Source organism: Triturus cristatus, chromosome 4_1 (assembly GCF_964204655.1).
Source record: "Triturus cristatus chromosome 4_1, aTriCri1.1, whole genome shotgun sequence".
Lineage (NCBI taxonomy): Eukaryota > Metazoa > Chordata > Amphibia > Caudata > Salamandridae > Triturus > Triturus cristatus.
In genome coordinates, this window is record NC_140585.1 from 318,907,307 (window position 1) to 318,929,787 (window position 22,481).

Below are 22,481 nucleotides of genomic sequence, written 5' to 3' on the forward strand. Positions count from 1 at the left end.
AAGAATGCTGGAGTAAAGGATAAAGGACACCTTCTGATTAAAACCTTAAACACATATGAACTTTTCCCTAACATGTATAAAGGGTGTAAATATATTACATGCACCAGCAGCTGTGGCCTGTGTATGTTACCTTCTAATACTGATGCAGCATGCATTACCTGTTTGATAAGTAGCCTTCGCATATTAGAAGGGCCCCCCTAAGTGAAGACATGGGGTATGCAGTGTTTTCCTCAAACCCTTCGTGATTCTAAGTAAAACAATAACTTCACTAAGTTGCAGACCTTTATGCTTTCCCAAATCTACTTGAAAATTGAGGCTTCCGAGACAATTCATGTTGCAAAACAATGAATACATGTGACACTGTGCATAGACAAAAACCCTGCAAAAAGTAACCTTGCAGAGAACAGTTTTTCACGAATGTTCTTTCTTGGCTGGGTTAGATTAGCAGAGCGATCATCTCTGAAAGCGGTGACAGTGATCCAGCAATGCAATGAAATAAGCTTCATGGGCATTAGCTCATTTAAACCGGTGGCAAAACAAATGGCAACCATTGGGGACTCGCCTATTGCAGATCCCTCAGATTTCCCCTTTTATCAATCCAAGCAGGCTGTACTCACTGCAGAACAGGGACAGGTACTGGGAGTCAATGACTGCGAACTTCATCCCCGGCAGCACCGGCTTCCACTGGAAAATAAAAGAGACCATGTCCTTTACTCCATTCCTCCGCCAACTCGCTGAGATGCCCCTCACACATGCTTTCAGTTTGACGCCCAGTACTGCAGAGGGAGGCCAGCAGGCGGGTGCTGCAGGTGATACTGGCTGTGCAGCGCCTCTTCTCACCCCCCACTACATACACATGACTCGTATACAACAACGCCGATGTGAAGGCGGCGTGGCCGTCTAACCATTGTGAGGATTAGAAGTCAAAGCCCTTAATGCTTCTAGCTCTGGTGTAATGTCATGTGGATTACTATGTATAACTGATATCAGCGCCGCCGCCTGCATTCAGGCACAAGCCCCGCTGAGGCTCAGGAGAAGAGCAGGAAATATATACATCAGTATAAGGCCTTACTGGTCAGTAATGAGCATCCTGGTTTGAACCGCTACTACCGCTTCAACACCAACATCTCTTGGTGTATCACAGCATGCACTGATGTGATGCATAATCAATTATGAATGTCATTTTCTAGTTGATTTGAAGTCTCCTTTAGCATTAATATTCTTGCTAAATGTCATGGAGGCAACCAGAAGTGTGATTTTAAGAAAGTAATGACAGTTAGCAGAGTATTAATGTATCGTATCCTGGACTCAAGGACTTCTCGCATCTTCTCCGTGAGAAGATCCCACCACCTCAGCATTAGGTAAGTTTTGCTTTAAGTAACAAATGTCTGTCATGTGTTTGAGCTCCATAGACATCTTTTGAGGGCAAAAATGTATATAACCCAATCCATTTAGCGTGCGTTTTAGCCTTACATGCCCCAACTGAGCATTTCTGGCGACAGCTCTGGTCGGCTGAAATGGCAACGGTCTCTTGATCACTGTTGTGCTGCTCATTATTTTGAGATTAAACACATGTTAATCTTTTGGCTTCCGATGTGTTTACAATACGTTCATGGAGGAGAATACTTCTTGCCCTCCCCCAGACTGCTGTGACAATGTGTATTATGCACTCTGACTCGGATAGCATAAGAGTGGGAAGTCACTTACCTCCATCAGCAATGCAAGAAAAGGGCCCTACATTAGTTTGCATCAATAGTTGGTAAGGGGTCCACATCTTACAGCAAACCAAACTCTACCTAAACCAATTAGCCTTTGCTAATATAATAAAACTTGTAGCGCTGGTGCCTGTAAATAATGAGTTAAATTGCTGGATAAATCACCCTCATCTAAGACTCAATTAATTTCTTAAACTAAACCATAACGTGAAGCTATATATATTGAGGCAGCCACCTGGGTCACTGCAACAAAGAATCTGACATGTCAAATGTCAAATGTCAAGGTACTTATAGAGCGCACTGTCACCAGACGGCCACCTTGCGGTGTCGCCTTTTGCGGTTTCCCTGCGCTGATACTCATACCGCTGTGGAACCCCTCCTGGCTTTCCCTGTGAAGTGTCCACTCCTGGGCACCCCCAGGGTGAAGCCAGGCATCCTTAGCGCTGTTGGGGCCGGTGTGGAGGCTAAGCAAGCTATTGCCCAGAGTTGCAGCGTGGGGCCCATGATTAGAAAAGGCACCAAGGCGAGAATAGACAGGTCCGAGGAAATTGAACCTGAGCCCTGCCGAGGCGGGAATCGAACCCTGGTCCCTGACCAGAACTCTGCCTCAGGGTTTGCCGATCTAACCATTGAGCCACACTCCTCCACTGTGTTCACTGTGCTCCAATCTGGTCTTAAGTAAAAGGTTTGGGAACCGTGACAGACCAGAAGACCAGCAGGGGCAATCTCACCGGCTTCATAGAGAAAATGAGTGTATTTTCGAAGTGGTCAGACCACAACCACCCCAATAGCCACCTAACAATATCATAAGGCACTCACGCAGATAAAATGTGACTTTTTGATGTGTTACACTCTTCCATTCGACCCAACATACACATCGATGAACTTAGCAGCCCTCTATCTCCCCTGAACTAGTCTTTACGCCCAATGGTTTTCCTTCTGGACTGGGCCATTTCCGCCCACATAATTCTTCATCAGTGTCCTGTCACCTCTCCCAGTTTGCAGGGACGGTAACAAAGTAGGCTAAGGACTGAGGTCGCGTGAGGGGCAACCCTTCCTTAACCACTAATGGGTCCACCATAACTAAACCCATAGGAGGGGAAACCGCACCTTCAGACTTCTGGATTCAGATTTTACCTACAAGCTGACACACCCACCAGATTGGTTAGCTCTAAAGTCCTAATCTGCCATTTTAGGCCCACCAACCATATCACCGTAGTCTAACTTATCCCGGCTCTAGCGGCCCTCACCAACCTCCAGCTCCAGCATAGCTGCAGGGACGGTCCGGGACCATATGGGCCTTAAGGAATCTGTCTGCCGGTTACATGGGTCAACCTATTATTGGCACTTGCAAAGATCCACAAAGGTCCTATCCATTCTCATGGGGAGACCCTTCACATAATACACCCATTTAGGAGGCTATATCAAGTAGCCCATCCTGTTCCCCAGGGCACAGAGATCAAACCAGCACAGCCATTCTCCTGCAAGCCCTGAACCAATCAGCCGCCTGGAGATGCTGTCAATCACACTACACTCAGTCCATCCACACGAGAACTATAATAACCCTGGACACTTTCTACAGTCATGCACAAAAATGAGCACTGGTCAACAAACCCCTATTCTCACTTATAGGGAAGAGGTCTCATACAATAGGGAACCATTTCTCACTACTCTTCATTTGCCCTGTCTTAAGACCGTCTTCCTTGACTTAAGGCAACTATGATTTGAGGGCTCGATATACAATGGGTCTTTCTTGACTTAAAACTGTTTTAAGCTAGGGCAATATCATTTGTGAATCATACTATAGTAACTGGTTTAAAACTGGCTAGTATATCGGGTGCACAATACAAAAAAATCCTTGCACCAATAGAAAACTTGATGACCTGGAATTTCAACCAGCTGCAGATGACAAAACAGAATAAACAGCTGATTGGATTGCCCCATTGAGTATGAAACCTGTACGTGAGGTCCTACAAGTCGAAGAGGGACAGTCGATTACACTTACAGACAATTCCACGTGGTCGGTCCCCCCATCGTCCTGCTTGTGCAGAATCTCAAAGTAGTACCGACCGGAGGCTGATAACCTGCACAAACAACAGAAAAGAAGTACTCAGTCACAAAGTAAGACAATACCCCAAGGAGCGGAGGCAGTGGGCACACAGTCTATTTACGAGAGAAGTGAATATTTAGAAGTAATTTAGAAAGTGATTGTTGGAAATTGTAAAAATATTTCGCAGAAAGATATAAGGTAACTGTGGAAACACAAGTGCTCCTAAACAGGAAGGTACATTTATGTGGAACAATTTAACCAGAGAAGGAACATCCTATTTCCTTCCATAGATTCCTAGCAATGTATGCAAATGGCTTTTTTGTAAACCTCTTGGAAAGTAGTTATGGAGATCACAAATTTCCCAGATTTTCTATAATTAAAGTTGGCTTCGCTATATATTGTATATTGCTCATTCATTAAAAGGGAGCTCTGAAAGAGTCCCTAATATTATGATATATAAAGCAGATTCTAAACCACTGTTTTCACAGGTACACCTAGTTTAGTGAGATCAGTAGGAAGTAAGTCCGCCCTTCCTTTCAATTCAAGCTGCGGCCTTCAAACTTTTTTTTTAAGATCAAGAGTAAAAGAAAAAAAATGTGAACAATATTCAATACTGATAATAGATCACCCATTCCATATCCCTTCTATTCTACGCTATTCGGAATCGAGGCAAAACACTTAGGAATTCAAATGTTTGTACCTTATTGGTGTTATTTCACGGCCTGGGCACTAGAATAATATGATATATAATGGGTGCTTATACACCGTATTGTCTCTGGCCTGATAGTCTGTATCATAAATTGCACATTGCATTTTTGCACAATGGGTGTTCCCTTAGATATGCTTTGATTAACAAGATCTGTTTTACTGTCATTGGGATGACTTTTAATGTTTTATATATATTTAAATGGATGTGTTTTATAGAGCTATCGTTTTTATTCTTTCTCTTATTCCTGATGTAGAACAAAATGAATATGGCCCACTATATTTAGAAGCATCCTTGTATAATCTGAACATTGCTATTTGCACTTATCTGGCTGTTTTGCACATTCGATGTAATTTTTAATGTGTATAGTGATGAGTGATGCATTTGTATGTACTTTTATGGATGTTTTCAAATTATCCGAATAAAGATCATTTGATTGATTGATTGAATATGATATATATTAAATCCTGCCAATTACATAAGAAGTGAGTTTGCATGACCCTTTCCCCGATGACATCACAGAAAATAACAGCTTTTAAATGAGCTGAAAAAATTACATGAGTTGGTTGAGGCCATTAATTAAAGAAGTCAGCTGCAAATTGGGGAATTTAACTGATTTTCTGCCCGGTACCACCATGACAATCTAGTGACAGTCACCCTTCCGTAGACAGGACCAGGCGACCATCACTGTGACTTGAGGGCCTTGTGGAGGGCGGATCATTGAGTCTCGGGCTTTGGATGTAGGAGCCAGCTGAGGCTCCACCGTGACAAACTCTGCCCTTTCCCCACCTCTGAACGAGGCGTGGGGACCACAAGTTTGGTAGACGAGCAGCCACATGTTTTTGGCAAATACCCCACATCTGCCAAACTCATGGTCTATGGTTCTTTAACTAGAGGGTTGCTAAATTAACATATTCTTCCAAAAGATACCAATTTACACTTCAAGCCATAAAATGACAGACTGTTGAGAATAGTCTTGTATTGGGTGCTTCTTGGAGTAAATTAAATATATTTCCAGAATTTTCAAAACTACAATTTTTTTGTTTTCCTAAAACTCAAGTAGTGCAAATTTCTGCTAAAGAATTACTTGCTTTTACAATTTCTTACTAAGACTAAATGAATAAAAGAGCACCTGTCAGGGAAAGACATCACATGCAAAAAGCGTCCGATAGATTCTGGTTGAATTTGCTGTTAATTCTAGTTAGCTCCAGTAATCCCCATCTGGGAAAGATCCTTTCAAAGGACAAAATATCGAAAATACACTTTTAAGTTCTTTAACTTGCCCTTTTGTCATTGAGGCTTAACATTCTGTGTCTTTTTTTAGACCCACCTACAGCCAAACATGAGCAATGACAGTCTAGATGATCTCCTAAGGGTAGTTTTAATCTTCTCTATAATTCAACAAAGGTCGTAATACTGGAGATCAGAAAGTCAGCCCACCTGAACAGGACTGGAGTTATCTCATGCATCATCCCCAAAACGGAATTGGTGACTGCAACAATCATCAGAAGAAACATCTAGATTCCAGGGATTACACAGCAATGATGGCCCATTACATCTAGAAAAAATGTTCCCGCCAGAAGGACAATTCCGAGTCGTCTTCGAATGTGCCTATAATCATTATTAGATATTTTGATAATATCCCCTGCACAATAGTTGGTGTTTCTTACGTAGATACGGTACAGGTGCAGTATGATACCACTTAAGTGCGATTTGTGTTTTAGGTCTACGATACCTTTCCACACGACTCAATATTTTTTTCATTTGCACCATTGTGTAATACATAAAAGCAGCATTTGTTGGTATTAGAAGCATTGCAACTCACCGCAGAGCCCTGGATATCTGGCTCTTAAATTTGCCAAACTCCCCGGGAGCTGTCCATTCCTTCCCAGTCTGCATAAAGCAAATACATGTCAATCACCGAGGCAGCTCGGGAAAGAGAAAGCAACATCAGACTCCCAACTTTCTAATGAGAGCATGTATCCCATGCATTAATAATTCAACTCATTAAAACATTGAAAAAGAAAGATAACAAATTTAACAAAACCACCAGAAAATCAGTGGTATATAAGCCACAATTACAGAATTATTGACTGCATTTCCACATTGTATTAATCAGCACAAATCCGTGAGCAGCAAGAAAAGGCTGAAGAAACCAACATGACAAGGGTCAACCAGAATCAGACACTAAGCAACTACGGAGAAAGACATTATGAGACAGCAAACATGGGGCATACATCAATAAAGCTTAATTCAGTTATGCTAATTTTTCACTTTGAAGTCACTGGAAGATGGCATGCAATTTTATATCCCACAGCCGTGCTTGTGTTGTGAAGACTTATAATATGTCCTTGAAACCAAATGATATACTTTATTTTGTCCCGATTCCGCCTTATACAGAACAGTGATATGACCATCTTCACTGTATTTTGTTGAGGGTGTCTGTTGGACGTTGCTCTCTCCGAAGACTCACTCCCAAACCTTCTGCCTCCACACTTCCTCTTTTTCTAAATTTGTTTTTGTTGCACTTTGTGCACATTACCACTGCTAACCAGTGCTAAATTGCTTGTGCTCTCTCCCTAAAGCATTGTAAAGTTGGCCTCTGCCTGATTGGCGCCTTTAATTTACTTAAACGTCCTTACTATATAGTGCGACATGTACCCAGGGCCTGTAAGTTAAATCCTACTAGTGGGCCTGCAGCACCTATTGTGCCACCCACTAAAGTACCAAAACATGCATCCGGTCTGCCACTGCAGCCTGTGAGACAATTTTAAACTGCAGTTTCGACCTGCTAAAATAAACCATTTGCCAGGCCTAAACCATGCTTTTAATACATATAAGTCACCCCTCGGGTAGGCCCTAAAGATTCATACCGCAGGCTGCACTGTATTTAACATATAGGTTTAAGTTTTACATGTCTTGGTAGTGAAAAACTCCAAAATCTGTTTTTCACTACTGTAAGGGATACATCTCCCACAAACTTACAATGGGTTACCTTATTACATTTAATACATGCTAACATTTGATTGGGAGCAGGTAGAAATGTCATGTTTAGACTCAAATGAATTGTAATTGAAAATCCTCTTTAATAGTGAAGTTAGATTTCAAGTTACAATTCTGAAAATGTCACTTTCAGAAAGTTTACATTTACTTGTCCTAAACAGTTATGTCTTCTGCCAGTGTCCTGAGTCTCATGGCTGTGAATAGCTTAGCAGATGGGTTTTGTGTAGTTCTCCCAGCCAGGGAGACAAAGGAGACTAGGTGTTGGCAAGATGGGCCATTCTGTCAGAATGGTTGGGGGTGAAGTTTTTCCCTGCTCCACTTACATTTCAAATGGCTTGCCTGCAGTACACACAAAGGGACCGGACACTAGTCTTTTGTCACCCTAGACTTCTTAGAGCCTAGTTAAGGGAAGGGAAGACGTTTACAGAACCAGATGTGGGGTAGCCAGTGTGTCCCCCAAATTCAAAGGCTGGCAACAGGTATAAATATTGGACTCTCAGATCAACTCTTCAGTATACTCCTGAACTTGTGGAAGACTTCAGAAGGACTGCCTTGACCACCAGAGGACTGCTCTGTTGCTTGAGGTCTGCCTTGCTCCCCAGAAGACTGTGTTCATGCTGAATGCAGGAATACCAAGTAACTCCAAGGGCTAGTTGCCTAGCCTCCTGTGTGAGCTACAGGAACATAAGCTCCAGAGACCTTGAACCCTGCACCTGGCCTCTGCTGGGGTGATACTGAACCCCTCCCCGCATCATCAGGTCCTGTACCTTTGTATGTGGTGTTAAAGGTGCTGCTCCAGCCTAACCCTGAAACATGGGGCTTAGAGGATTTTTTTCACCAAAAAGTGCCATGAGACCCGACAGAAGACTAGGGCCTACCTGCAGGAAACAGCGTGTACAACGCTGTCATTGTATTGTACTACCATTACAACGCAGTCGTCACAATGACGCGTTAATAGTACGCGATGCAATTACATCGCAAGTCTTTACAACGACTTGCACTAGGGGGCGCTCAGGTATTGGAAATAAATTCCAACATCTTTCCTACTGTTGCACAAACTGGAGTAGGAATAGTAATTAATACTATTCCTAAGTCCAGCGCGGCCCTAGTGCAAGTCGTTGTAATGACTTGCGATGTAAATGCATTGCGTACTAACAACGCGGTCGTTGTAACGACCGCGTTGTAATATTATGCGATGTTATTGCATGCTTTGTAACATGCTATAATCCTACCTGCCAACCAGTCTGCCCAAGGTGCATCAGCAATCTGTCTACCTTTGTGGTAGTGCCCGCTACTCTCTTCTCCACAGCAGCATATCCTATTCAGCAGGATTTATCGGCGAAGGTATCCGGCCTTTTGGAGCCCTTATCTGTTACAACCTTCAGCTTTGTCTGACTTGAGATTTTTGACTTCCAAAAAAGTCCAAAGGCAAAAAAAATCTTCACCACAAATCCACCCAGTGGCTCCACAACGAAAATATCTTCTCTTCAAGAACCCTCTGCTGCCTGGCCAAACTCTACCTTCACAGAAACATTTCTTCAAAATTTCTTCCAAGTTCGAAGGTAAGCGGAGACTGGGTCCAATCTACCTCGTGTATCCGATTCGCACTCCGTCGGGCTCGACCATAACATTCTGGCTTTGCCCTGGTCTTTCACGACCAGATACCCAATGTTGGCGCTTTGATCTTTTGGGTACAATTTTGAACTAACATTTAAAAAATCCATAACTCTGGTTCTACTGATTCGATTGAATTAATTTTAGTGTCAATTTATTCATTAAAATTTACTCTATTGCTTAAAAGTGATGTGGAAGTTTTCTTGTGTTATGTTTTCACTTTATTACGGTCTGTGTGCTGCAAAACTACTCTAAACATTGCCTCCAAGTTAAGCCTGACTGCTTTTGTGCCAAGCTACCATAGGGATAAGAACAGTTTAATTTAGTGACTTTTGTGGTTCACCCTGACAAGAATTGTGTTTGTTGCTTGGGTGGGGTTTTCAGCCCCTCAACCAATAAACCAATTTCTTACATTGACGTACCATATTCAGGTAACTCAGTATGTTTTCTAATATGTACCCGCCTGGTCCATGCTCCTAAAAAACTCAGCAAGCTTTTGATCTTTTGGGGTGCCCAGGCTATAATGCAGACATAGTGCTCCAAGAACACAGAACTGTTTTATCATTGTCCGTATAAAAAACAACGAATTTTGAAAAACACCTGGACTGGTCTCATTCCTCCAATATTATTTATGACACTTTAAATAGTAAAATCATTTATTCTGGACCATCTTCTACAAGCTTAGGCCCCACTGCAGGTTTTAACACCTGCGAGCAATTTTAAAGAAGCTTATTTCAATTTGTGGCAGAGGTTACAGAAAATAGAAATGGGGTAACTCTGACTGAAGCTCTGTAAAACCCACTACTGTTGACCAGCTAGGTTCAGAAGCTGGAGATTGTTAATCCTAGTTGAGATGTGTGACCCAACAACTAAAGCAAGTTTAGACATCTGTGTGAATTCTGTGATTGAAAATTAGAAACATTCAAGGTTAAAGTGTACAACTGACACTTTAATTCTGAGCCCTGTGTACAACTGTGGATCTCGAAAGACCAGGAGCTTCTGTAAGAAACCAAGAGCCAACGTGAGGGAGAGGAGGTGACACGGAAGCTGTTTGGGCGTTACATCATTCCTCATGGGCTGGGAAGCAGTGTCTTCCATAGTGTGGGATTTCTTGAAAACCAGAAACAATACAATTGTAGTGTAGACATCATGAAGAGTACTTTAATTTCTGCAGTTATTACCAATGCTGCTGTAGGAGCATTATGCTCTCATTCTTTCAGTGTCTATCTGTAGTGTGCATCTTCTGACAACATCCTTTCTCATTTTGCTCCCTTCAGAAAGTTCTTACATTCATTGTCTGGAAGAGGTTGGGTTCCTGGGCCCTACACAACTGTACACGGAGTACAAATTACAAGATGATCACCCAGTACTTTTAAGTAGGCAGGGGCCACCTAGAGGGGCCACCTCAGTGTTGTCTTCTGCAGTTAAAGTCTATATGCAGGAAACCGCATCTCTTAAATATAATCATATATATCCACCAACTGATCTCCCGCTCAAGTGGTACATAGTGCCGTTGTATGAGAAAGTCTACAATTCTCTTTCCCTGAAGACTGAATGCTATTAGGAGAATGTTATTTTCAAGGGAACCATTCCACGGCTGAGAATACAGCCAGCAAAGAAAACGGGACCAGGACGGGATTCTCCCGGAAAAGTAAAATCACTACAACAATATTGCCCATGAGGACTTGAATACCATTTCCCTAAGGAAAGGATAAAAGGTCTTTTGAGCAAAAGACACACAATTGATGGACGTAATGCAGAACAAATCAAAACACTTACCCCCAGTCAAGAGATCAGGGTTAAATCCAACATTCTTTTGCTCACCATGCCACCCCAGTTTAGACCTGACCATATGCAAATCAGTCTTGACCCTGTGCCTCATGGGAACAGTCCAGCCCGAACTGGTCTTTTGACCAATAAAAAATGCATTATTTATGGTATTTTGTTTTGGAGTGTATACAATCAATGGATCTGATGACTTTTGCAATGAACTCTATAGCAAATCTATGGCGATTGTGATGATGAATCTAAGCTTGAGAGGGTTTCCTTCAACAGGTTGGCCCCTAAAGTCCATCAGTAGAGAAACACCGAAACATCAGCAAGGATTGTAATCATCTTTAATAGCAGCTCTCCTGGAGCCATTTCTGAGCCAGACGCGCAGTAATAGTGTTTTAGATGGATGCAAACGGTCAGGCCTAGGAGTCACTGTCACACTGAAGTCAGAGGATAATTAGAAAAAATACACCGTACCAAACTCTGCCTGGACATTAAAAGGAAATGGTTTCTTAGATATTTCAGATCAATTGCATCACAGAAGAAACATAGAAAGCACGTTACCAGACACGAAACTTAGGCTGTGTGCGGCTCGGCAACTAGAAATGCTTGTTGCTTCATAGTTAATGCTCGAAACTGTCATTACTGACACACACGGCAGAGATAAATGAAGTAAAAAAGGAGAAAAAACAAAAAACACCACTTTAATAGAGGTGAGATAGCAAAAACAACGCGACACTACCTCAAAAAGGAGAAGCTAATTCCTGCATATTGCTTGGTAGGTAGAAAAAAGTCAAATGGGTGGGGTGGAGAATGACTATTGCCAATGGATAAGCCTCATGTCTGCAGAGACACCCATGGATAAATGACACCAAAACTTCAAAGTGAAACCAATTCATTTTTAGGAAAGTTATACCTGACGTCTGTCAATAAAGGCAATTTCGAATCAGCTGGGGAGGAGAATGAAGTGAGAGAAGAATGACAGCCTACCTCCCCTGTGACAGTCAGTAAGCATTGGTACTACCACTTGCACTTAGGTGGGCACTGCATCAGCAATCCCTCGCAGAGTGGGAGTCAGAGACTGGATTCATGTATTAGTGGCGAACTGGAGAGTATTGTCAGGACCATGGGGAGGATGGCCACTTTCTTTGCTTCACCTGGGCTAATTTGCCAAGGGTGTATAGGTACACTTGTCAATATTATCACCATGAAGATAGTGTGATCTTCATCTCTGGGCACAATTTGACTGCTAGAACTTTTACAGCCATCAGACTAAATCACCATAACTTGAGCAATCCTGGCTTCCTGGTTCGCTTATTGCAGTAGTCTAGCCTCATGGTGCTAAAATACCATCTCTAAGGCCCCAGTGGTCCAGACTGTAGCATCTCTCCTTCATACAGCTGCCAGCAAAGGGCTACACATCGCCCAATTCTGTATACATAGCGAGCACAAATCTAACTCCATTTGTCAAGCGTTTTTTTATTTCTTCATTCTATATTCTTCCTCCTTTGTATTAACTCTCAGACGCAGACTGTCCCAAACCTAAAAAAGCAAGTAGTAGTGGTCGTTCCTTTCAGTGACTGCTGTCAGGATTTGTACCTCCCTGAGCGAAGCCACGAAGACAAGTTTTATCTTGTGTTAGTAGACCACTTTGTACACAGCCTAGAATAAATAACAAGTAAAACTTTGGAAATAATGAGACACATGGAGAAAAAGAAAAATGGAGATAGAGTCAAACTTACCGGCCCAATGCTAGCCTGGCGCTGCAGGTTATGCACCGTCTCATCTGTGCTCAGCCAAAACTCTGCGTTGTCCTCAGCGGCAATGGCAAACTGGAACTCACCTGTGAGAGACATCTCCAGGTTACTAGGAGCTTGGTGGAGAGGATCCTGAGGAACAGGGCCAGCCTGTCCTTTACAAGATGGTGCAGGGGCGTGGATACAACTTCACTACAGGATCTGGGTGAGGTAAACCGAGTCTAGCAGGATTGAAAATGCCAAATCCTTCAGCTATCGCCCATAAAGTAACAGACACCACACATTCACCTAAAAAGGAAGAGGGACTGAAACCACACGGTCTACTTATTTTACTAGTGCTGCTAAGTTTTACTGCTTTAAACCTAGTGACACAAAGGGTCACAATGAAGGTGCTGAAGGTTGTGCTACTAGATGTACTGCGCCAGCATCCTTCAATACCTCTCGCAAGACCGATAGCCTTTTCGCATAGACCCCATCAGTGCCTTTGGACCAGAAACTGGCGCTCAAGTGCCCTTGGGCTCAACGGTGTTAAGTTAAACTGAGGGCTCTGGACGTGGCTTGTTAAAGAGTAGCACAAATACATCACAGCTGGTCCTACATGGATGTCACTGTCAGCTGGACTCCGCTCATTTTTACGATGATTTGTGAGCCCACGCGCTAAACAGCCTGGGACCGGCATCGTCACATGACCTATCCGTATGCCGGTGAGTCCCAGCATGCATGGTGCTGTGAGCTGAAGAAAGTGGAAAGTCGCCCTTTTGATGTGGTGCAAAATGACAGCGATTTAATGATACTTCATGATATGAACTTTACAGCACTTATGAAACATTCTATGTAATACAGTCTTCAGTGGTGAAAGTGGTGTAATAGTACAGTTGAATAACATGTGGGGAAGCACAGGCTTCGGGGAGTTTGAATAGGACCAAAGGCTGACCACCCAATGGGACTGGCTCCCACCGGGACATCTGAAGACTATAATATGATGCCCTACGTCCGCTTTCACACCATTGGCTCACAGAGGCTGACGTGGGCAGCATCTGTTGGCAACGACGTAACCAAGCATATTTTTTTAACTATACAAATACAGTTCCAATTTCTTTTGTCCACAAGCAGTTTAATGCCGACCTTGAGTGACCTTGGACTGAAAAGAAAGGAGGTGGTGTACTCCATTATGCAGGGACAGACAGCTAAAGAAGAAAAAAACCTTCTCTCCAGAGTCTCTGCTTCCTGAAAGAATTGTAAATGTGTGAAATTGGTGAATCAGCAAATGTAATGGCTGCTTGGGAGCCAGTAGAGACTTTAATTGATACAAGCATTTAGAGCATCAAGGAGACAAAGTGTTATTGTTTTCCAGAGGTTCCGTAAGAGGGTGGCCAGTTCTGTGTACTTTTAATGGACACCTAGGAGAAAGGTTTCCACTAGGTGCAGAATAATTCCGCATTACTAAAAATGTAACTTTTGAAAGCACTTTAAGCACTTGAGTCGTTATGTACAACGTGGTGCCGTGCATCTTAGACGGTGTGCAGTCTACTTTATACTGTGTTTAATGTGTTTAAATCCGAGGCAATCTCTCTTATACTGTACATTTTTAAAGAATGACTTGCATACAGACACTCATTTCTGTCTCACACACAGACATCTAATGTGATCGTATTAACCTACCAGAAAATGCTGTTCCTACATATTAGCTTAACTTACATTTATTTTTCATTTGAGGTGTTCGCATATTATATTAGATACAGTTATCTGTAGGTGAAAGGCCAACAAAATAATTGCAGAATATTTTTTTTCATTTTACCTGTGTGTCTGACCCCATCCCGACTTACACTCAGCATCAGGGCACAGGTCCAAAAAAACAGAAGTGGGGGGACTAATCAAGTTAGGCAGTATGCAAGTGACATCATGGCGTGTGACATCACACGTGGTATCTTAACTCAAGAAGTGACATCAGACCTTACGACCTCATCCATATGTTTAGCAGGTCTATCATAAGTACATCTTAGCTTATTACACTATTTAAGAAATGTAATTTTGCGACAAGGTTTGCAAAAAAACAGTAACACGACCCGAGTTAAAATCTGGGCCTCAGCTTATATATTTATTTTTTAAAACCCTGCCACAAAGAAATTGCCAACAAGGAGAAAGTGGCACTAAATATGGTCTGCTTAATTGGTTGCAAAGTCTGAATTTTAAAATATCTTATGAGGTTAAGCCACCTGCTGCAGAGATCCATGTGTGGCAACTATATCACTGAATAATAATAATGGTAAGGTAACTCTGGAGGTAAACGTATTTGCTGGAGAGATCTGTGTTTTGTCTAGTCTCAGTTTTGAATCAAAGTAGGATAGCGGGTTAATACCTCTCCGGCAAAGCACATTATGTAACATGCAGATGACAGATTTTTAATTTTATGTAAATGGGTAAGTGGGTTGCTGCTTTTAACTCAGAGGCCCTTTTTTACCTAAAGTTCATTAATTGGCATCCTTCTGGAGTCAAGCTATCCTGGCTGATGACGGCTGATAGCCAGAAACCGGTCCTAGGATGCTTGATTCCGGTCCAGGGAAGACATGGCTTGGCAGTTCGGGCTGGACTGTTCCCATGAGGCACAGGGTCAAGACTGATTTGCATATGGCCATGTCTAAACTGGGGTGGTGTAGTGGGCAAAAGAACGATGGATTTAACCCAGATCTCTTGACTGGGGGAGAATGTCTGCATTGTCAGCATTCCGTCCATCATTTGTTTGTTGTAACGCTTTTCGCCCTAAGTGGGATGGGTATTCCCAGACGTGGGACCCGTGCTCACTACGCCACTGGAGTCAAGCTATCCTGGCTGATGACGGCTGATAGCCAGAAACCGGTCCTAGGATGCTTGATTCCGGTCCAGGGAAGACATGGCTTGGCAGTTCGGGCTGGACTGTTCCCATGAGGCACAGGGTCAAGACTGATTTGCATATGGCCATGTCTAAACTGGGGTGGTGTAGTGGGCAAAAGAACGATGGATTTAACCCAGATCTCTTGACTGGGGGAGAATGTCTGCATTGTCAGCATTCCGTCCATCATTTGTTTGTTGTAACGCTTTTCGCCCTAAGTGGGATGGGTATTCCCAGACGTGGGACCCGTGCTCACTACGCCACTGGAGTCAAGCTATCCTGGCTGATGACGGCTGATAGCCAGAAACCGGTCCTAGGATGCTTGATTCCGGTCCAGGGAAGACATGGCTTGGCAGTTCGGGCTGGACTGTTCCCATGAGGCACAGGGTCAAGACTGATTTGCATATGGCCATGTCTAAACTGGGGTGGTGTAGTGGGCAAAAGAACGATGGATTTAACCCAGATCTCTTGACTGGGGGAGAATGTCTGCATTGTCAGCATTCCGTCCATCATTTGTTTGTTGTAATCCTTCTAATATAGCACAGTGAACTATGAAGGCATGTAGCTCCTAGACCTTGTAACCCTTGCTGTCTTATGTAACATCATTTGCATTGATCTATACACACATGATTTACTCTCAATGTATAATGTGTACGTATGAAGTAAAGTGCTCGGACACCCTACAGCAGGATGAGTTGTGCTAAAGCGCTATAAAAGAAATAAAATAAAAGTGTTTTTTAATTTGTTTACATTTTATTTGTGTAAATACTGGGCTAGATAAACACACCTGACATTCTTGCAGTGCATACATATCTCGTATATACAGGGACTGCACAAAGTCCGAAGCATGCCTCTTTCAAGTACCTGTGAAGTGACAAGCTGTGTGCCTTTGTTTCCCTCCATTGCATTTAGGTGTGACGCCCCTGATGGCTCCCATCCAGGGTACTCCAACAAAAGGAGCCCCATTAACTTTGGCCTTTCTTATGGGCCCACCTGGAATCTGAAAAGCCCCTCCCCCACCTGCACGTTGCTGCTTGGACCGAGAGCAGAAACACAAATTTGCAGGCGCTGCTGAATGTATCCCAGTGTCTGAAAATTACACAGAACAAGTTTGCCATGCTTCTGTAGGGCCCAACCTCTTGGCAGTGTGACGGCGTACACTCTGTGAAAAGAGTGGGTAGGTGCCGTCTACCCACATATACCTCGACTTGTGCCCTGCTCGGCATGGCCATTCCCATACATTTTTTATACACTTTGACTGCTGTTCAAAATTCCATACCCTCAATATGAAGTCAACAATCTAAAAACATATTTGATGATGTCTGAACCACGCATCTCATAGAAATGGCAGCATTGCCGGCAGCCTCGTCCCATTGGGAATCCGCGAACCACCTGCTTGGGGATCTCAGCTCTGGGAGGTCACAGCCATGCACTGATCCCCAAGGAGGACAACTGCGAAACCTGAAGACCGATGAGCGTCTTGTGAATACGTGCCCTACTTCGTTCAGAGATTGCGTCATTCTCTAGGGTGCATGAGCAATCTGGTCTTTGTTTTGAAAACCTTGTGAGGTGTGTTGAAAGCAACAACAAGCTCAGTTCTGCATGAAAGATCACCGAGGAACAGCTGACTTGACTGATGTTGAGATATAGCGGTGTGTGCAGATGAGGGCAAAGGAGGCGTGTTGGTTGATACATTAGTAAATGGTGTGCACTCCTTCCTCATTTAGCACATGCTGAAGAAAATTGCTCTGATTTCTTAAATATACTATTCTAAGGCTAATCCAATGCTGTGGAAGTGCAGCCGAGTTCATGGCCGCAATGGGATCATTACAGCGGCTCTAATCCGTTTTCATGGTGACGCACAGCCAACAAGCATGCCTGATCATGCCTCACTGCTGGAGTCTCCCTGAACGGGGTTGGCAGATCATGCTCAGTGAAGCTGTTCAGATAGACCAAGAAATTCCAGCCTTGCCGGATACTCGGCTATGAGCGCCATCGCTAGAGGAGGTGACTAGGATGAAGACCTCACTTCCTAGAGATAGTAGAGCCATACATTACCTCCATGAGGTGCAACGGCAGCATCATGAGTCAAGGCTGTACGCTTGCACAGAGCTGGAAAACCTACAGCTGCAAAAAAAACTGTGCACATAGGAATTTACGGCTACATAATGTACACACTCCTTACTGCTCCCCGCAACTTCATCATGCAGTTCATGCTGGATATTAGTGTTTAACCTGAGATGGAGTAGTCTGGAAATCATTTCAAATGCAGCGTCAGGCAGAAATTGGACAGCATGTGACTTTGCACATCTGCACATTATAAAATAAAGAAATAAGCAAAAATTATTTTGTCCGTTGCTCAAATTTGGAAAATGACACTATTTTCCGAGCATAACGTATCACGGTTATTCATTATTTTGCAAGTATTTGTATGGCGCATTGTCACTTTTTGTTGGATTCACAAGTGTCTGGAATACTGCACCAAACAGTTGTAGATGTTGAGAGTTTTTCACTATTAAAATGTATGATGAATAGAAAATTAAGTAGCTCTCCATGTTCATCCAAATATCCTTGAGAAACTCTTGCAAAGCAGCACTGAAGGATATCTTGTCAAATCCCCCAACTGTGCTGAATGAAACCCTAACCAATATGGCAGCCAGATGGGGCTCTTGATTGTGGCCTGACAGTCTATTCATGTCCTTAAATGTTCGTACATATACTTGCCTATAAGTGTTCCATGAATCATGTTAAAATGTGTGTAGCATCACTCTTAATGAAACGTACCATGACGCTTCGATTAAGGGTTAGTATGCATTACTTATTCAACAGAGGTTCATGTCAATCACACATATTTAAGTAACATGTCGGTCAATTATCCTGCATATGGCTGTCTGCTTTTGTTCTTGAAAATAAATAAAAACTGGTTATAAAAAAAACAAATGTTAATCTTCACAACCATTTTCATTTAGTGAGAGCTAATCATCATTAGGCCCCGATTACGAATCTGGCAGTCCACAGACTGCAAGACTCGTGGCAGTACAGTGGTGGAGGCTTTCCCGACCCACCTATTACGATATGGGCGGTGGAACCGCCACAGACGCTAGGGAACTCTGTTCCCTGGCAGTGCTGCAGCAGTTCGGAGGCAGTGATATACTTGGCGGGACTGCGGCGGGACTGCGGCGGTCCCGCCAAACATATTAAAAGTTTCCTCTCCGCCACGGTTTTCATGGCAGTGCCACAGCCATGAAAACCATGGCAGAGAGGAAAGAAAGGGGGCCTTATAGGGCCCACTGGAGCCTCACGGCCTGTGGATACAGACAGGGGACACAACCAGGCGGGCAACTAGAGCCAAATTTCGGGGGGGTTGGCTGAAAAAGATTTCGGGGGGGGCTAAGTCTTCCAGCCATAGGCAGAATGGCTGTAAGAAGGGGTGAACACACAACAAAAGCCTCATTAATGAGTAAATGGTCTTTTAAAGACCCGTGAAGTACTCTGGTGCGGCTGCAATTAGACGGACGCCAGCCCGCGAGGCTGTCTCAGCCGGGCTGTCACACACGACGGGGGGGGGCTGAAGCCCGGTGAGCCCAATGGGTGTTGCGCGCCTGGACACAACATGTACCCCTCTGTGTGCATGCACACAAGTTCCTGCACGGCATGGACTTTTCAATCAATGCCATGCAGGAGCTTTTTTTGGTGTTCCCATTGCAGTTCCCATTTTCAGGGCACCACCGTGGGAACATCAAAAACAAGCATTGGCATAGCCAATAGGTCTCGCCTTTGGGACCTTATAAGTGTTTAGTTATCCAGCACAATATCCTTGGTGCAACAACATCAACTGTTGCATGGCTAAACACTTATAAGGTCCCCAAGGCGAGACCTATTGGCTATGCCAATACTATGTGAGATCGAGGTATTCACAGTTTGTAGTAATTAAAGTTTGTGCACGAGTCAGTTCTAAAGGGCTCTCTTTGGTCAGTTGACACTTTTCTCCTTGAATAGGCCCTTATTATTCAAAGTGTCTCCTCGGAGATCACGCGATAGAATGGACGCTGGTGGCAGTTCAGAATCTCATGGTAGCTACACAGCAAGGAAGTATCATCTAATCGCGAGATTTATGGTGTTTACAACTGGACGCTCAGTAAGGTTAAGCAATGGATTTTAGAACCTATGTCCGCTTTTATATTACCATCAGAAATAAAACAAAAACGTAAAAATATCCGATTAGGTTTCCCTAACACCGGAGGTGGGGCTCAGCTGCTGACAAAGCGGGTTCCGTGGTGTTGCTTCTGTAAACAAAGTCAGTGACAACATGAGTGCCTACTGGCGATTCTCGGACAATTCCCATACACAAAACACAGGTTCCCAGGAGCTAACATTGCATGCTTTTCTAGTCTCCGTGGAGACACTGATTGTCTGAGAGGGGAACCTTACAAATATTGAAATGTCGAAGTGCTGGTTGGTGACAGTGCCGCATGAGGTGGGAGAAGAGTCGACCTACGTGACTTTTTTATGGCCATGAAATGTACCAAATTTCGCACATTTATTTTCACTGGAAACTACCACAAGCAGAAATTGTTTTATGGCAGACATTTTCTTTTAGGTCAGCCTCCTTGGTTTCTCGCAATATTTCTGAATTGGGGCTTGGCGTTGTGTTCTTTCTTCACACACAATATGCCAAGCGAATTTCGGAAATCCCACACTGCCCTAAAGGAGAGTCACTTGAACACAGCCATACAATATATCATCTGAATTTAATATGCCATAATCTGTATTATTACACATCGCAATGTGACCAGCAGTCTACATGGCAGAATGGAGTATATTAGGAAACTACCTGTAAATTGAACAAATCAGACAGCAATGTGAGCCTTGCACTCGGATTACAATTGTATTCCAACTCCGGTGACGATGTGTACGTGCTCATATATTTTTAAAACAGAAAAAACAATTTGTCCAATTACTACACCTCAGAAATAGGGAGACAAAGTCAGGAAACTCTAAAATTAAAAATTAAAAAGGCACACCAAAGTATACTAAAGGCAAAAAACAAAGGTGTGGTTAAGTTTTTAAGTGAGTTTGCGCACTAACTGCCGTTTTCCCTCAAGCTCTATGTCACATTAAACATGTCCATGTGCTGTATTATTTTATTTCAATATTTTATTATAAAATAAAAGCAGAAATATTTCCAAAGAATGTATTCACACAATATAAACAAAGAAGAAGACATTTAGTGACTGGTGGTTCGCTCTGCAGCACTTGGTCGCATTTGGAGAAGGAGGGGTTGGGGGGGTTGTGTGAGCGTCCAGCTATAGGTGACTGCACTGTGCCAGGGTGTGATCAGAGAGCAGAGGGAAAATGCTCGTACCCGGCTGGCACAGGGCACACCCGGAGCTGCATCTTTCGCGGTGCTCCTGCGACTTGCTGCCAGTCCTGTAAACTTATAATATATACCTGTGATATAGGAGTGAATTATTACACCTTGTCCGCCTGGTGTCCCAAATATTAATGGCCTGGGTGTATTTTGCTTCAGGCATATTGGCAACGTACATGTAACATAAAAACGTGACAAGGCTACAGAGAAGTTCGCAGTTCCCAGCAAGCACCAAACAAGAATAAGCCTGCGAGTGGTGCACGCGAGAACGAGCACCAGGCAATCTGTTTTCAATTATTGCACCCGCGTCTGGGCATGATAATTTAAAACAGATGGTGCCCGTGCGCGTAACCACAAGCCTTAGGCCGTGGGCAGATACATTGGCTGGGAAAGGCGGGACATGCGCCCGCCTTTACCCAATTGCGTGCTGTCTTTTAAGGAAGACGCACGCAAACGCCAATCGAAATATTGCAGGAAAAACAGCCACAAGCACGAGCTTGAGAAAAGTGCTGGTCAGCTGTTGTTTTCCTATCGCAGCGCATACGCGCTGCTATAGGCTCGACCTAACAAAGCCCGCCAGACAGTAAGAAACTCCTAATCTGGTGGCGGGTCAGACCGTGGCTTTGGCGGTGTGGTGGCAGGGCGGACCCGGCGTCACACCACCAAAATTGTAATCGGGCCCTTAGAGAGCAGGTACAATCCAATCGGCCCCACTGCCCAACTTACTAAGCTCTTTCATAAAACTGGCAAACTCTCAAAAGTTCACCTAGCCGGGTATGAACGTGCATCCTTGTACTTGCTTCTTCAGCTGACCTTGGCTGCTCTTAGGGATGGGTGGGCTGCTCATGCAGCAGTGGAATCATGCCCCTATCATGCAGCTCCCTGGGGAATGAATGCCAGACTGCCAGCAGGCCTGTTTGGCAGTGCAAATAAAAATCACATGACAGTGTTGTCAGGAAAGTGTGTGCTCTCAGCCTGTTGCACACTGCTGCCTGACTTTCTGGTCGTGGGCAAGTCATCCTGTTCGTACAGTGTACTTAAACCAGTGTCATTAGGCGACTTTAGTAACACAACATGCACCCCCTGTGTGCATGCACACAAGTTCCTGCCCAGCATGGACTTTTCAATCAATGCCATACAGTAACTATTTTGGGTGTTGCCATTAAAGTGCCCATTTTCAGGGCACCACCATTGTAACTTAAAAAACGAAGCCCCCCCAGACAGAAGGAGACTCCTAATCTGGTGGTGGGTCTGACCACGTGAAGTAGGGAACACTGGTTGCAGTTCAAAGAAGAAGTTTAATGTGAGATACAGAGAGCCGCCCCAAACACCGCAAAGGCAGAGGAGGCAACTGACGCTTTCCAATTCAAAGACAGCTCGAGATAACATTCTTGGTGACATCATAATATACAGACATTCTACAAACTTAAACACATCACCACACCACGGCTTTGGCGGTGTGGTGGCGGGGCAGACCCGGCGCCACACCATCAAAGGTGTAATCAGGCCCTTAGAGAGCAGGCACAACCCATAGGCGTCTAAGCACTTGCAGACATCCAAAAACAAGACATGGAAACCACCCATTCACACATATGAAAATATCATTTTGGAGTGAATTTCACC

At 43.8% G+C, this 22,481-nt stretch overlaps 1 protein-coding gene across 2 annotated transcripts in view; it reads right to left on the reverse strand.

Moving 5' to 3' along the window:
- The window catches only part of B4GALNT3 (beta-1,4-N-acetyl-galactosaminyltransferase 3), a 549,958-nt gene that overhangs the window by 121,056 nt on the left and 406,421 nt on the right, over positions 1 to 22,481 (reverse strand). For both annotated transcript variants that reach the window (XM_085652267.1, XM_085652268.1), the window contains exons 6-9: positions 12,604 to 12,704; positions 6,297 to 6,364; positions 3,721 to 3,799; positions 618 to 684 (exon numbers count right to left, since the gene is read on the reverse strand). In XM_085652267.1, coding sequence (XP_085508393.1) covers positions 618 to 684; positions 3,721 to 3,799; positions 6,297 to 6,364; positions 12,604 to 12,704 — 315 coding nt within the window. The remainder of the gene's footprint in view (positions 1 to 617; positions 685 to 3,720; positions 3,800 to 6,296; positions 6,365 to 12,603; positions 12,705 to 22,481) is intronic.